Below are 13,925 nucleotides of genomic sequence, written 5' to 3'. Positions count from 1 at the left end.
GGGGCGGCACCGGGGGCGGTTCCGGGGCGGGGCGGCGGGGCCAGGCCGAGCCTGGAGCGATGGCGGCGGCCGCCTACGAGCTGCTGGTGCTGGGCGGCGGCTCCGGGGGGCTGGCGGGGGCCCGCCGGGCGGCCGAGCTCGGCGCCCGGGTCGCGCTGGTGGAGCCGCAGCGCCTCGGCGGCACCTGCGTGAGTCTCGCGGTGCACCCGCACCCGGGGCGGGGAGGGACGTGGAAGGGGACGAGCGACGCGGGGCCGGTGCCCTCTCGCTGACCCCGGTGACTCAGGGATGGTGGCGGAACCCCCGGGGGGTCGCGGTGCGGGAAGTGGGAGAGGAGGAATCGCCCTCCCGGTGTCCGGGCGTTGTGCAAGGACCTGCCTTGTCAGGCTGAAGCAGGACGGATCCCAATCCCCCATCTCCACCAGCTTCTTCCCGGCAGTTTCCAAGCCGTTTGCAGGATGCCGATGGCTCCTGGATCCTGTGTAGCGCAACTGCAAGGCGGTAAAGCAGAACTCCAGAGCATGGTGAGCTGGTAACGAGCCAAAAAACAAACTGGTTCCTCAAGCAAGTGAGGGACAGGCTCTAATTTTATGCCCTAAATGCATTCTGCTGGGAAAATTAGCATATTAGAAGTGCAGGAAAAGGATGGCAAACACCTTTCTGCTAGTAAATAATTTTTACAGTCTGAATGGAAAAAATCCCCTTGTGTTTGAAGGCCCCACCTTCCATATCATCTTTCAAGGAAGTGAAAGAAAACGAGCAAACCGCAAGACCTTGAGCCTCCCAGGGCGGTTACACCCCTCTTTTTCCAGGAACCCCTAATCCTGCCTTTGTTTTCCGGAGCAGAGAGCTGGGATGTGGAATGCTCTCTGGAGTACAGCCTTGGGAAAACTGGGCCTTGACACTGAGACTTGTTCTTATTCCCTCCAGGTCAATGTTGGATGTGTGCCCAAAAAGGTGAGGCTGTTCTGCCACCGGCTCCAGTGGCGTGGGCTGGGTCTGCTGTAGGTGCCTGCCAAATTTTAGGGAGGTGCTGGCACAGGGTGTGGGGAGGAAGCAGGGCCTCAGAGGCTGTTGAGCCATCGGGCTGCTGTGGGCACTCCGGGCAGAGGTGAGGAATCAGGCAGCCTGGCAGGGGTTTTCCCAGAATGCCAGCAGTGCTCCTGAGCCAGCCTGGGGTTTGTGTGGGCAGGTGATGTGGAACACGGCAGTGCACGCAGAGTTTGTCCACGACCATGCTGACTATGGCTTTGAAACTGCGGGTGTCAAGTTCAACTGGAGGTAAGAACAGGAACCAGTTGGGAATCAGCACCTTGCAGTGAGTGTCCCGCAGGGAGCATCGCACTGTCTACTGCCCAGGGGTTCCTGCCTGCTTCCAGGCTCCCTGGGCTGTGCAGAGCTGCTTACAGGGCCAGCTGTGTTTCAGAGAACAGGGAGCCAACCTGGCTCTGGGAAGGACAAACACAGGGAAGGCAGGCACAGAAATCTTGCTTTGGTGGGGAAAGGGTCATAGGGAGCCTCTTTATTTTATGGCATGGCTGTCCACATGCCAGAGGGATCGCGTTCACAGAATCACGGTTGGAAAAGACCTCTGAGGTCATCGAGTCTAACCTTTGACTGATCACCACCCTGTGAACTGGAGCATGGCACGGAGTGCAAGGTTCTTCCTGAGCTCTGAGCTTCACCTGCTGGCAGTGATGGCATTCCCTGCTCTGTTCCAGGACCATAAAGGAGAAGCGAGATGCCTACGTGCGGCGCCTCAATGACGTCTATGAGAACAATGTGAAGAAGGTGAGCATGGGATGTGTTTATCTTGCAATCCCAGTGGCAGAAGTGATGGATTTTTGGCCACTTTTTCAGTCCTAATGGGTGTCCTCCGACTGTGGAAGCCCTGCCTCTATGCCGCTGTTAACCCCGTAACTGTAACCCCTAAGGCTCACATTGACATCATCCGGGGCTACGGCAAGTTTACCGCTGATCCCGAGCCAACCATCGAAGTGAACGGGAAAAAGTACACGGCTCCTCACATCCTTATAGCCACGGGAGGGCGCCCGGCTGTCCCTTCCGACAGCGAAATTCCTGGTGAGCCTGATGAAATCCCCCGGGCTCCCAGGCTGGGGAGAGGTCTGCCCAAGCAAAGCAGGCTTTGGGAGGGAAGGGGGACAGCTGAAGGGTGCCAAAGCATCTCTGCTTTGCAGGTGCCAGCCTGGGGATGACCAGTGACGGCTTCTTCGACCTGGAGGAGCTGCCCAGGTAAAGCGGGATCCATCTCCCGCAGCCACCGGCGCCATCTCCAGGTGGCTGCACACGGCGTGACGGCGTTGTCACTTCTCTGCAGGCGCAGCGTTGTCGTCGGGGCCGGCTACATCGCGGTGGAGATGGTGGGGATCCTCTCCACGCTGGGCTCCAAGTCCTCGCTGCTCATCCGCCACGACAAGGTAGTGCCACCCCCTGTCCCCAGCTGTGCTTCCCGCCCCACTGCCATACCCCAGCCCTGGTGGCCAGAGTGATATCTGGCTGTCAGTTCCTGGTGAAGGAGGGTCTCAGTTGGCACGGGAGTAGTGATGCAGGGGATGGTGGCGTGGGAGCTATGCAGAGGATGGAGGGGACGTGTTTTAGCAGCACCCACCCACAAGCCCGGTGTTTCTGCAGCCATGCGTGTCACCACATCCATCCCCTTGAGCTTTATTTCAAGTCACAACTTGAAAAGAGGAAGAAACGAAAAGAAAATAATGGAGAAACAAACAGAAGTTTGTTAACCACAAGCATCCTAAACCGCTTGGGTTCCTGGGGCAGGGAAATGCCGGTGGAGGGGCTGCCAGGTGGTGCCTTTGCCTGCAGACCCTCACCTGACAGGGTTGGGGGGGTCCTTGCCCAGGTGCTGCGAACCTTTGACTCTCTGATCAGCTCCAACTGCACCCAGGAGCTGGAGAACACCGGGGTGGATGTCTGGAAGCACACACAGGTGGGAGAGCACAGAGCAGCCCCGTGCCTTGTCCCATCCCTCCTGCAGAGGCAGTGCTGGGGGAAAGCTGCCCTTTTGGGTGCTGCTTGCTGAGCCATGGTTTTGGCAACATCCCTGCTTCTGCAGCATGGCTGCTGTCTGTTGTTGCAAGGCAAAAGCCATCTGCACCTTCTCCTGCTGCCCTTAGGTTAAGAGGGTCACCAAGTCTCCGTGTGGGCTGCTGGATGTGACGGTGGCCTCGGTGGCACCCGGCCACAAGCCGACAGAGGCAGTGATCCGGGACGTGGACTGCCTACTGTGGGCCGTGGGGCGGGAGCCCAACTCTGACGGGCTGGGCCTGGAGCAAGTGGTGAGATTTGGGGTTGCCTTTGGTCTCCAGAGCCTGTCACAGGGGCCCCACAAGTCCTCCCATCCCTGCTGGAGCGTATGTGTCTGCTGTTTGCTATGGCAGGGCGTGCGGATGGACACCAAGGGCCACGTGGTGGTGGATGAATACCAGAACACCACCAGGAGAGGGATCTACGCCGTCGGGGATGTGTGTGGGAGAGCCCTCCTCACCCCAGGTACTGCAGCCCTGCCCCCTCCCCTGCTCAGCCCCGTGGTGCCACGTGGCTCAGAGTCCCTGTCTCTCTCTGTCCCTGCAGTGGCCATTGCAGCTGGTAGGAAGCTGGCCCACAGGCTCTTCGAGGGCAGGCAGGATTCCCGGCTGGACTACGAGAACATCCCCACGGTCGTCTTCAGCCACCCGCCCATCGGCACTGTGGGGCTCACTGAAGGTGGGGACACAGGGACACAGGGGCTGGGGACACTGCCTCAGAGCTGCTGCTTGCATACTGGAGATGCTTTGATCTCTAGCAAGTGAGCCTTGACCAAAGGGCTTTGACTGTTCTTTTGGCATGTCCCATGTGCATCCCTCTGACCCCTATTCCGTGGCTTCTGCTGCAGAGGAGGCCATGGCCATACATGGGAAGGACAAGGTGAAGATCTACAACACATCCTTCACTCCCTTGTACCACGCTGTCACCCAGAGGAAGGTGAAGTGTGTCATGAAGCTGGTGTGCACTGGCAAGGAGGAGAAGGTGAGTGGGGGCAGCTGGGAACCATGGCTGGCTGTCCTCTTGTTCCCTTGTGGTCAGCTCTTGGGCTGGCATCCAGCTCCCCAAGCCTGGGTCCCACCTGGCCTCTCGTTTCTCCTCCAAAGGTGGTGGGATTGCACATGCAAGGGCTGGGCTGTGACGAAATGCTGCAGGGCTTTGCCGTGGCCATCAAAATGGGGGCCACCAAGGCCGACCTGGACAACACCGTAGCCATTCACCCCACTTCTGCTGAGGAGCTGGTGACGCTGCGCTGAGCCTGCGGGCACCGACACCCCGGGGATGGTGGCAAAAATGTTTCACGTGTTTGCAAAAGTGCCTTACTGATGGGCGGGTGCCTGGAGGGTGTGTCTGTAGGGTGGGTGTGGCTTGCTGTGCAGCGGGAAGTAAACACGCTGATGCTGGCCGGTCTCTGCCCTTTGCTCTCTGGTGCCCGTCTCCCGCCGTGCCCAGCCGTGCAGGGCGCTGGCATGGCCCATGGATGTGGTTTGGGAGAAGGCTGGCAGTGGTCAGATTCCTCTTCTGCAATCCCTGGCCCTGGGGCTGGGCAGGGAGCAGCAGGAAGAGTAGGACTCGGGGGTCCTTGGGGTGTTCATGGGTGCTGGGGTATCCTGGATGGGCTCCATCCTCCTCTTTATCTCATGTCCCAACACCACTGGCTCTCCAGCCTGTCCTGACATCTCAGGGGGAGTTCAGGCTGGGGGTTCAGGGACCAAATTCCCTGTTTCCAGCCCCATTTCCAGCAGCTGGAAGCTCCAGACCCAGCTGGGAAAGAAGAGGCCTGAGTGGGGTTTTGGGGATCAGAATGGGGCTCCCTGTGGTGAGCCTGGGCCAGGCACCTTCATGTCCTGGAAACAGGGACTGAGGCCTGGGTTTGGGGGGCAACAGGCTCATTTGGCCAGTTTTATGGTCCTGTAATAAATAAATCAGGCATTTTCTTTGGCTCAGAAATGAGGCAAGTCCCACGTTGCTGGCACTTGGAGCCAAGGCCGTGCGGGCAGTCTCAGGGCTGTGAAACAGACTCCAGCCCTATTTGGGGAGTGTGAGTGGGGGCTCATCCAGGCACTTTAAGGCTTTGACCAGAGAGCCCAAATCCTGTATTTAAAATCAGAGAGCCCAAACCCTGCGTTTGGGGGCTCAGGGCACACCCCAGACTGGTGAGACATGGCAGGAGCCGGGGTGGAGCGGGGCAGCCCCGGGCTGCGGAGTGGGCTCAAGTGTGCAGAGTGGAACTGGGAGCATTTGCACCCCGGGAGTTGCTCCCCTTCCTTTTCTCTCCATGCCCCTCTATCACCCAGATGCTGTTTGCAAGTAAAAAATAGAAATTATGCCACGGACAAAAGCATTGACAGCAGAACTGGATATACCTGGGCAGTGTGAGCAGTCTGTGGAAGTCAAACCAGTGACCACACAGAGGGATTTTAAATCAGATACTTGCAGGTTTCATTTCACAGGAACTCAAATTTTTTTGGCACCTCTTGCTTACATGTTTCCCTGTTGGAAGAGATCAGTTAGTCTTTTTAATGACCAGATTAGCCAGCACAGGGGAAAACAACCAGCATTCCCTGAATACCTCCATCACTTCCATATCCATCTGCAATCAGGGGCCAATGGACAGCAGCGTGCCCTGAACAGGCTCTGAGGTGGGACTGGATGATCCTTGAGGTCCAAACCAAACCGTTTTGGAGTTCCATGGACAGTTCCATGAGCTCTCCTCGAGTTTATTTCGCATCCTGTCCTTCCTTCTGCTCCCAGCAGATGGAGCCGCCGGCCTTCCAAACAGATGGAAGCGTCCTGGGACACGGATCGGCCCTGCCGCTCACGGAACCGTTTTTAAAACTAAAAGGACAATATTCTGCAATGAATCCGTGATGAGGATTCCATGCTGATGTTCCACGGGGAATGGGGGAAGCAAAAAGCGATTCCCTGCAAGCCTCAGTTCCCTGCAAGTCTCACTTCCCTGCGATGTGGATATTTTGTTGCTTCCATGAGTAACACTTGTTCATCTGAAGCTGGTTGGATTACAAAGGGAACTCGCCGCCTTTTGGGCTTCCAGGCAGAGGGAATGTGAATATAGGGAAGTGATGGGGAGACAGAACTGCAGCAGTGTGTGTGTGTGCAGGGAGAGCTGGGGTAGGAATTCTAGACAAAATCTTCTTACCTGTATGCAGGATCCTCTCTTGGTCTGAGGTTTCTCTGTGGCTTTTTAGTGCATCCAGCTCCAGGCTCCCAGTCCAACATCCTGGATTCTGGGATTCCATCTGCTGCATCACACAGGGCAAAACTGCCCTCACTGCAGTGTCTGTGTGTGGCTGGAGCTTCTCAGCCTCCATTTACAGCATGTGATGATGCCACACAGAGTTGTTATAATTCCAGCTGAGTTATGCTGGAAAAGAATTTGTTGGTTTCAATTGATATTGGGATATTTGCTTGTTCTCTCAAATTTAAATGATTTGTTGAAGGATTAATTTTTAAACTATGCCAGGAATCAAAAGGGGAGTGTAAAAATAGAGAATTTATTCTTATTAAGGAATTATTCCTACGTCTATGAAATCATTAGTTGGAAGCCTGTTCTCTTAGAATCTGTCCTTGGGATGCTGCTTTTCTTTCCAGAAAAACCTGATGCAGAGGCAGGTAAGGCAGGACCTGTCATTTCACCATTTCAACTACAGGGGCCACCTGGTTTCACCTGGGCCACACAGACTGTTGTTTTGGGTTTTTTTCCCCCTGAGTTCCTGATGTAAAAGCTGGAATCTCTGGAGAGCCTGGGCCTGAATGCTGGAGCTCAGCAGGTAGGAGCGGAGTCTGGGAGATGCCACTGTGCTGGGAGCACTCGGAGCTCTGGGGGAATCTGGGTTCTGATGGATGGGGGGTGGCAGGGGTGGCACCTGCAGAGGTAGCTGTGACTTCCTGACCCTTGGAATGAGCTTCCCAAGGCCGAGGGATGCCTCAAGCAGAGCAGGGAGGCTCTGCAATGGAACATAGCCCAGAAACTCTTCCAGCCGGGCACCCCCAAAGCCCCGGGGCTTGGCACCTGGCTTTGGGCTGGGCTCCCTCCTTCCTCCTGTCCCTCCTCCCTGCCTGAGGCAGGAGCCGCAGGGCTGCGGGAGCGGGGGCTGCAGCCTCGCCTCGCTGCTGCCTGCGGAGCCGGCGGGGGAGCGGAAAGCGGTGTAGGTACCTGGGGGGATCAGGGTGGGGCTGCCTTCCCACGGGCAGGGCTGCTCCTGCCTCCCTGCTGCAGCTGGGAGCTGGGGAAAACCGCGGGAGCTCGGCGAGCAACAGGTCTGTGTGTGAGAGAGAGAGCTGGAATGCTGCTGCTGCCACTCCTGGAGGTGCCCTGGTTGGCAGGGGGCACAACACTGCCTGCCCTGGGATCCCGGTGATGCCAGGGACCTGCCGGCTGGGAACAGCCCCCCTTGGGCTGCCCGGGGTGGGCAGGGCTGGGATAAGGAGCGGTTTGGGATGGAGATGGCAGCAGGTGCCCTTGAGCAGGTGCCCTTGAGCAGGTGCCCTTGAGCAGGTGCCTTTGGGGTTCCAGCCCCCGTGTTGCAGGAGGGCCTGGGCTGGGAGCTGGAGTGCTCTGCAGAATTCCAGAATTGGAGAAAGAAGATCCTGGGGCTGTTTGTTTTGTTTTGTTTTTTTTTCTCAGTGATTAAGACAAGTTTTATTTTGCTCATTTTATGAGAAGACATAATTTTATTTTGCTCTTCTATCAGTAGCAGGTACCTCCAGTAGGAGGAAAGTGTCTGGAGCTTGAAGTAATTCATGTTATCATTTAAATCTGAACCTTTCCAGGGGCTGCAAAGTCTGAAATGCAGTGAGATCAGTTTGGGGTGTTTTGCTGGGGAAAGGGGTGTAAACAAGTGTAACTCTGAGCATTTCCTGAGGCTGGTAGGTAAGATGGCACCTCATCCCAAAAGAACAGATCTGTGCTGCTGGGTTTTTTTCCAAAAGAAAATCCTAGCAAGGAAAACTTCCTTGCAGTCCTTGCTGTTTGGACTGCTGTGGGTTGCAGCTGTCATTTGCTGAGCAGAATTGGCTTCAACTGGAGTCAAACCAGGAGGTTTCCCAGGTAATCTCTCAGCGTGTCAAATTCCTGACGTCAATCAGAGGTACCTATCCGTGTTATCCAGGTAAGGCTTAGAATTTGGTGTTAATTAAAATTGAGTCACCGAGGCAGCAGCAAATGGAAATTCAAGAGCACTAAAAGGATTCAAATCCTCAGAGCAGGTCATGGGAAAAAAAAAATCAATGATTACCTAAAATGCCTGTGTGCATGTGGATGGTGATGTAAAGGGAGCAGTCAGAAGGTAGGAAGGTGCGGGGAGAGTTCAGCCCTTCCACAACCATCATCTTTCTGCAGAGGTGACAGTGCATTTAAACCTCTGCTGTCACCCTCACAGCCAGCTCTTCTCCTGTGCACTTATTTAAGACTAAAGGCATTGTCTCTGGGCAAATCCAGCATGGGCTGAGGTGGAGTGTTCAGGGTCCAACCCCAGGGTGCTGCGCAGGGAGCTCACCTGTCCTGCCCTTGGGCCAGGCAGGCTGCTCTGCCCAGTTTCTAGTGAGACATAGTCCAATGTTCTGCAGCCCAGGAGCTTGGGTGGGGGGTGAGAGGGTATTTATTGTGACAGGCTGTAAGTCACGGCGCCCTCACTGTGTGACCAGGTCGTGGGCTGTCTGCTCTCATGCCTGTCTCACAGAGGGCAATGGCACTTCTGTGCCAAAAGAGATGGAAATGAAACAATTCTGTGGCTCTGGCTGGTGCAAAGAACCCCCGTGGTGTGCTCTGTGCCTTGGGATAGGTTTGGATTTTCTGGTCTTTCACTTGGCAATGATTACAGGATCCTCTGTGCCCCCCATTTTGGGGGGACACAAACTGCCCACTGGCAGAGCTGTCTCCTGTACCTGCTGCATTAGCCCTCACTGGCTGATGGGGCCCTCAAACACTTCTGTTGTTTGCCAATCCTGTCCTCCACTGAGACTCTCTCATGATTGTCCCACTTTTCAGGGGTGTTTTTTACCTCTATCTACCTGCTCCCCAATTACTCCCCTCAGCTTCAGTGCCCAATGACAGGGCTGTCAGGGAGTGACTCGTGAGCGCAGGCTGAGCTGAAAGGTGCAATTTAGGAGGCTCATGTCCCATTTGTGGGGAATTTAGTGCTGCCAGGAGCCCAGCAGGGATCATTGATTTAGCTCTTCCTATAGATCAAACCCCAGCACTCACTGCTGAACTGCTGGAGCATCTCTCCAGGGAAAAAGCTGTGGCCAGTCCAGATATTCTGTGGGGTCCCTGCCCGGTTTCCAGTGATGGATGGGAAACTGCTACTGCATCCCAGGAGAACTTGAGTAATTTCCTACTGAAAGCTTTTAAAACAGGGACTTGCTTCCAAGGTAAGGCAGCTAAAATCCTATTGCTTGCCAGGCTTCTCAATAAAGTGGTGGCATAAGTGTGCCTGGGTGTGGAAATCTTACTTTAACCTGATTTCAGGGAGCAGTTGGCTGAGATTTTAGTTAAGATTTAAAACAGCCTGTGATGCATCAAATAAAAAATATATTTAGAAGCTTAAAGGTTGACTAAGCATGAAGTAAAGGGGGAAAAAAGGATTATAATGACAAGAAATAGGTAAGCAGCCTTGGTTCTAATGAAGCAGGGTGGAAATGATATATAAATATATATATATACACATATATATATATATATGTATAAAAATACAGAGCCATTGCCAACTTGCTGTGAATGCCTCACCTGCCATTTGCATCTTCTGATTTACAGTTACAATTTGGCTTTGGAGTGAAAGGTTTTCTATTCCCAGCTCGAGTGGATGAGTAATCCACAGCTAAGTCTGCTGTTTATTCCAGTCATACTGCTGATAGCCTTGTTCTCCATCATTTGAAGTTTGAGATCTTTTAAAAAGAAACACCTATTTCAAAAAGCAATACCTACAAACTATTTCCTTTGGCCCCAGCTCAGCCTATGCAGATAAATGACTCCGAGGGAAGGATAAGCAGTTGAAGTTCATTGAGAGGAGATGTGTGTGCAGCTCTGAGATTGGCACATCTGCCTGGGATTGTCCATTTCAAAATGAGAAATTTGCTTCTCAAGGTGCACTTGTTTTTCTTTATGAAAATAAATGTCAGTAAGAAAGAATTATTTGATTGCAACTGGCTATTTTTAAGGGTGTATTTTCTTCCACAGCTCCTTTCTCCCAGCTGAAAACTTACTAGGATATTCGGGCTTATTTGGAGATGAACCACTCTGAGGTATGTCATATAAAATAGGATGGAAATATTGATGGATGAAAACATTAAATACTTAAAGAGTAAGTTCTATTACCTTAATTCACAAATATCCCCAGAGTCCCCAGCTCAAGCCCTGCATGGCCCAGACCCAACACCTCCTGCACCAGTCCCTGTGGAACTGGGAATGGGGGGTTTGGGGTGGCTGCAGCTCCCCCTTACTCTGGAAGAGAAGCCAAGAGGAGCCCAGAATCCCATGGGCTGTGCACAGGGTCCCTGTGGAACAGTATTTCAGGTTTTTAATCAGTGGCTCCCTTCCTGGTTCCCTATGGCAGAGGATGATCCATGAATTTCTCAGACACTCACAGACCAATGTCCTGTTCTTTTTGCCATCCTTCAGGGGCTGTGTTTTGCCCCTGGGAATTTCTCACTTTTCAGCAGACCAGGGATCATTTTCCAAAGTGGGAAACCTTGGGAACTGGGAGCCCTGGGAAGCCTCTGTTCTTGTGCCATTACTAAGCTCAGGACAAGGGAAGAACAAATTTTTTAGCACTTACCACACTGAATGTTCTTCATGGACAGCTACATGCTCCTGCTGTTCCTCCCATCTCTGAAGTCTCCTTATTTTTGTTTCAGCCTCAGAGGATCCTGTGAGGGTATTTCACACATAAAAATGAAGACATCAGGATGACAAACCCAGCAGGTTGTGCACAGGGATGAGGCAGTGGTGGCTGCTCCAGGGGATTTCTTCCACGTGCCCAACATGAAAATAATGGCATCACTTCATAATGGCTTGGAACTGCTGCTCTAACGAGGGAAAGCTGAATGTCTCTACCCAGAGGTACACAATTGTCCTGGTCAGGCTGTGAGATGTTACATTGTGTATTTGTCCATGGAGGCTGTGTCTGAGATTCCAGCAGGGAATGAGCCTCCTGTGCTTGGGAACCCACTGTGGGTTGGGGCAGTTTTCACTCTGGGAGCCTCCCTCCCACTTTATTCCTTTGCAGATTTTCTCTGGTGTATTAAATGAAGGAGGGAGGCCTTGCTCTTATCAAGTTACCATGTGGAAGCAGATTGCTGTTATTCATCATCTTATACCAATTAGGTATTGCATAATTTTTTTTCTTTTCTTAGATGAAATGTCCTCTGTGCCTCTCTCAATTATTTATCACTGCTTGTTTTAGCAGGCAAGGCCCCTGTGAAAACACAAGGCACTGGCTTAATTTCTCCTTTCAGCCAATCCTTCTGCCCCTCAGCTTCAGGATAATAGAAATCCATGGAGCTTTTCCATTTCCTGTCATCTGCAGTGTTTGCACAGCCACTTCCCTATGCCTGCACAGCCAAAATTTCATTAGTGCAACTGGGATGAGACTCAGCTCCAGTTTTGCCTCGAGGCTGTTTACAACTTCTTGTTTACCAGCTATGGACAGAAACTATTCCAGAGATCATTACTGAAGTGATTAGAAGCTGCTGCCTCACAGCACAGTGTCAGAAACCGAGAGAAAACACAAAATATGTATCCAAAATAACCATTATTCCTCCTGCTTTTAGTGTGATAAGGGACAGCCCTGTCATGGCGTGACCAAGAACTTCTGCCTCGGATCATCAGAGACCCCTGGAAAAGCCAAACTCCTGCAGGTAAGGGAGGAAAGGCACCTCTGGGGACAGCCCAGGGACAGCTGGGCATGGGGACTGGGAATGTGGTGGGAGCCTAAAGCCACCTTCTCCTGGCCACAGTGTCTCCCTAAAGCAGCTCCTCTGGGAAGCAAAAGATTATGGCAGAAAATTAGTGGGTAATAGTAATAATAATAGTAATGTGGTGAAGAGCAGCAAAGGGAGCAACAGGAATGCTGCTTTTTAATGGAGAGACCATCTCCTGGGATTTATAAAGCCCAGCTCCAGGTCTGGGATTAAAGGAGCAGTGTAAACTCATGTTGTCAAACATCTGTGTTGGCATTCTGTCAGAGTTCCCCACCTTGAACCCAGGTTGGGGTGCAAGAGCACCAGAGCTGCTTCCTTGAGGGATCAGGAAAATGGGCATTAAAGCTCTTCTCACAAGGCTGACTCTGAGCTCTGTCTGGGGAAAGCATTTGGCACATCAGACATCTCAATAAAATCACCTCCAATGATTTTGAAAGCATGTTGAGTAAAAACTAATCAAGATAAATAAGCCTTGGTCTGTAAGGACAGCCCCACAGAATGTACAACTATCCCTACCCTTGTTCAAACCAACAACCAGCTGGTTTTTGGTGAGGGACTCCAGATTTTTGTCTCCCTGCCTGGCTGTGCAGGCATTTAATAAGTTTGTAAAATACAGACCCATTAAGACACTGCACTGCTGCTGATTTCTGAACAGGCATAAGAGAGCAGAACATGATGGGTTTTCACTGCTCTGCTTGTTCCAAACCTGAGGCACAGCAGAATAAATACTTTTTTTTTACTGCACTTGATTCTTGAGAGTAAAGCACTTGCAGAGGCTTTGCTGAGCTTTCATACAAGCTCATCAGGATTCAGATAACTTGTGCCTAAATTTAAATCCCATTTCTATTAAGAAATTTGGAGCATCTTGAAAGCACCTGTGCTCACACTTTAATTTCATTCCTGCTACCACCAATTCATTTTGCCCCCTGCTTCTTTAGGCATCCTCATCTGGGAGACAAAATATATGTGGAAAAGAGTTTGGAATGCTGCCTCCAAGTCAAGTTTGCTGCTTGGAAATGAACCCAGCTCTCTTGTAGCTCAGCATGTTTCAGACACAATGTGGTCCTTCTTGATTGCAGCCTTGGAGTTAGGTAGCTTGACTAACAGGGAGCAGGGAATTAAATCACCCAGCTGCACACAAAACCATGTCCATGACATGGGGCTGGATTTGAATACTTGCAGGCAGAAGGCTTGTGCCACTTGAGAAAGCTTTAATCCCTGTTTTTCAGTGCTGGAGTTAGTGACTTTTTAGTGATTATTGTTCGGCCTGTGGGATGAGGCTGGAGAGAGCGAGCAGAGGAGCAGCCTCGGGCTGGAGAAGGGCAAAGGGACCAACATGGTGTCACCAGGGCACCTGTGAGGAGCAGAATGGACACCTGGAGGCCACGTGGAGGTGAGGAGTGGATGGTTTGGGGCAAAGTGTGAGTTAATCTACAGGGAAATAAGTAGGGGATATTTAGGAGGGAAAAGCTGAGGTGATGAGCTCACCCACCCTGGCACAAGGTGTGTTTGCACAGCCTGGGGCCAGAGGTGAAGGTCAATCCAAAGCCAGCCCTGCTCAGCCTCTAAATCCCAGGATAAGTTGTACAGGCTGCCCACTGAGGGATTAAAACTACATAAAAATGAAACCAAGAGCATTGATGAGATTGCTGGGAATCCCATTAACTTGTTGTCAGAACTCCTAACACAGTTTTGAGCTTTGATGACAAGAATGCATTTCTTTATTTGGATTATCACTGTGTGGGATATGGGATTTATTTGGATTTTAAAGCTCTCATGGTGGCCCTGACACTGCTCAGGAGCTGGTAGGAAAAGCAGAGCCAGAGCTCCTGGCAGGCACAGGGTGTTTTCCCCCATAGTGGATGGTGGAGGAATTGTCTGAGATCTGGATTGTCCCTCTGGGTGATGCCACTTGCTGTGATTTG

At 52.3% G+C, this 13,925-nt stretch overlaps 1 protein-coding gene and 1 long non-coding RNA gene across 5 annotated transcripts; both read left to right on the top strand.

Moving 5' to 3' along the window:
* The first annotated feature begins 30 nt into the window (after nucleotides 1-30).
* Nucleotides 31-4,463, top strand: GSR (glutathione-disulfide reductase). Of its 2 annotated transcripts, XM_059470288.1 has the most exons (13): nucleotides 31-188; nucleotides 931-957; nucleotides 1,193-1,281; nucleotides 1,722-1,791; nucleotides 1,935-2,082; nucleotides 2,199-2,253; nucleotides 2,339-2,438; nucleotides 2,879-2,965; nucleotides 3,153-3,314; nucleotides 3,417-3,528; nucleotides 3,610-3,741; nucleotides 3,911-4,044; nucleotides 4,167-4,463. In XM_059470288.1, exons 1-13 carry the CDS (start codon nucleotides 60-62, stop codon nucleotides 4,314-4,316), a joined length of 1,395 nt encoding a protein of 464 aa, XP_059326271.1. In that variant the 5' UTR covers nucleotides 31-59; the 3' UTR covers nucleotides 4,317-4,463. The 2 variants fall into 2 exon arrangements, with proteins under 2 accessions (XP_059326271.1, XP_059326272.1); XM_059470289.1 differs by lacking the exons at nucleotides 2,879-2,965; nucleotides 3,153-3,314.
* A 4,802-nt stretch (nucleotides 4,464-9,265) lies between these two features.
* Nucleotides 9,266-13,925, top strand: LOC132072482 (uncharacterized). Of its 3 annotated transcripts, XR_009418330.1 has the most exons (5): nucleotides 9,266-9,453; nucleotides 10,029-10,323; nucleotides 10,936-11,404; nucleotides 11,851-11,937; nucleotides 13,230-13,925. It is a non-coding gene; the product is annotated as an uncharacterized LOC132072482 (long non-coding RNA). The 3 variants fall into 3 exon arrangements; XR_009418329.1 differs by lacking the exon at nucleotides 9,266-9,453 and having other exon boundaries at nucleotides 9,615-10,323; nucleotides 10,936-11,140; XR_009418328.1 differs by lacking the exon at nucleotides 9,266-9,453 and having other exon boundaries at nucleotides 9,615-10,323.

This window comes from Ammospiza nelsoni, chromosome 4, assembly GCF_027579445.1.
Source record: "Ammospiza nelsoni isolate bAmmNel1 chromosome 4, bAmmNel1.pri, whole genome shotgun sequence".
NCBI lineage: Eukaryota > Metazoa > Chordata > Aves > Passeriformes > Passerellidae > Ammospiza > Ammospiza nelsoni.
The sequence above is the reverse complement of the archived record's forward strand: the minus strand, read 5'-3'. Positions and strand labels throughout refer to the sequence as shown.

Coding starts and splice junctions, on each gene's coding strand:
- GSR (XM_059470288.1), top strand. CDS start 60: ATGGCGGCGGCCGCCTACGAGCTGCTGGTGCTGGGCGGCGGCTCCGGG. Junction 3,529..3,609: donor GAGAGCCCTCCTCACCCCAG/GTACTGCAGCCC, acceptor CTGTCCCTGCAG/TGGCCATTGCAGCTGGTAGG. Junction 4,045..4,166: donor GCACTGGCAAGGAGGAGAAG/GTGAGTGGGGGC, acceptor TCTCCTCCAAAG/GTGGTGGGATTGCACATGCA.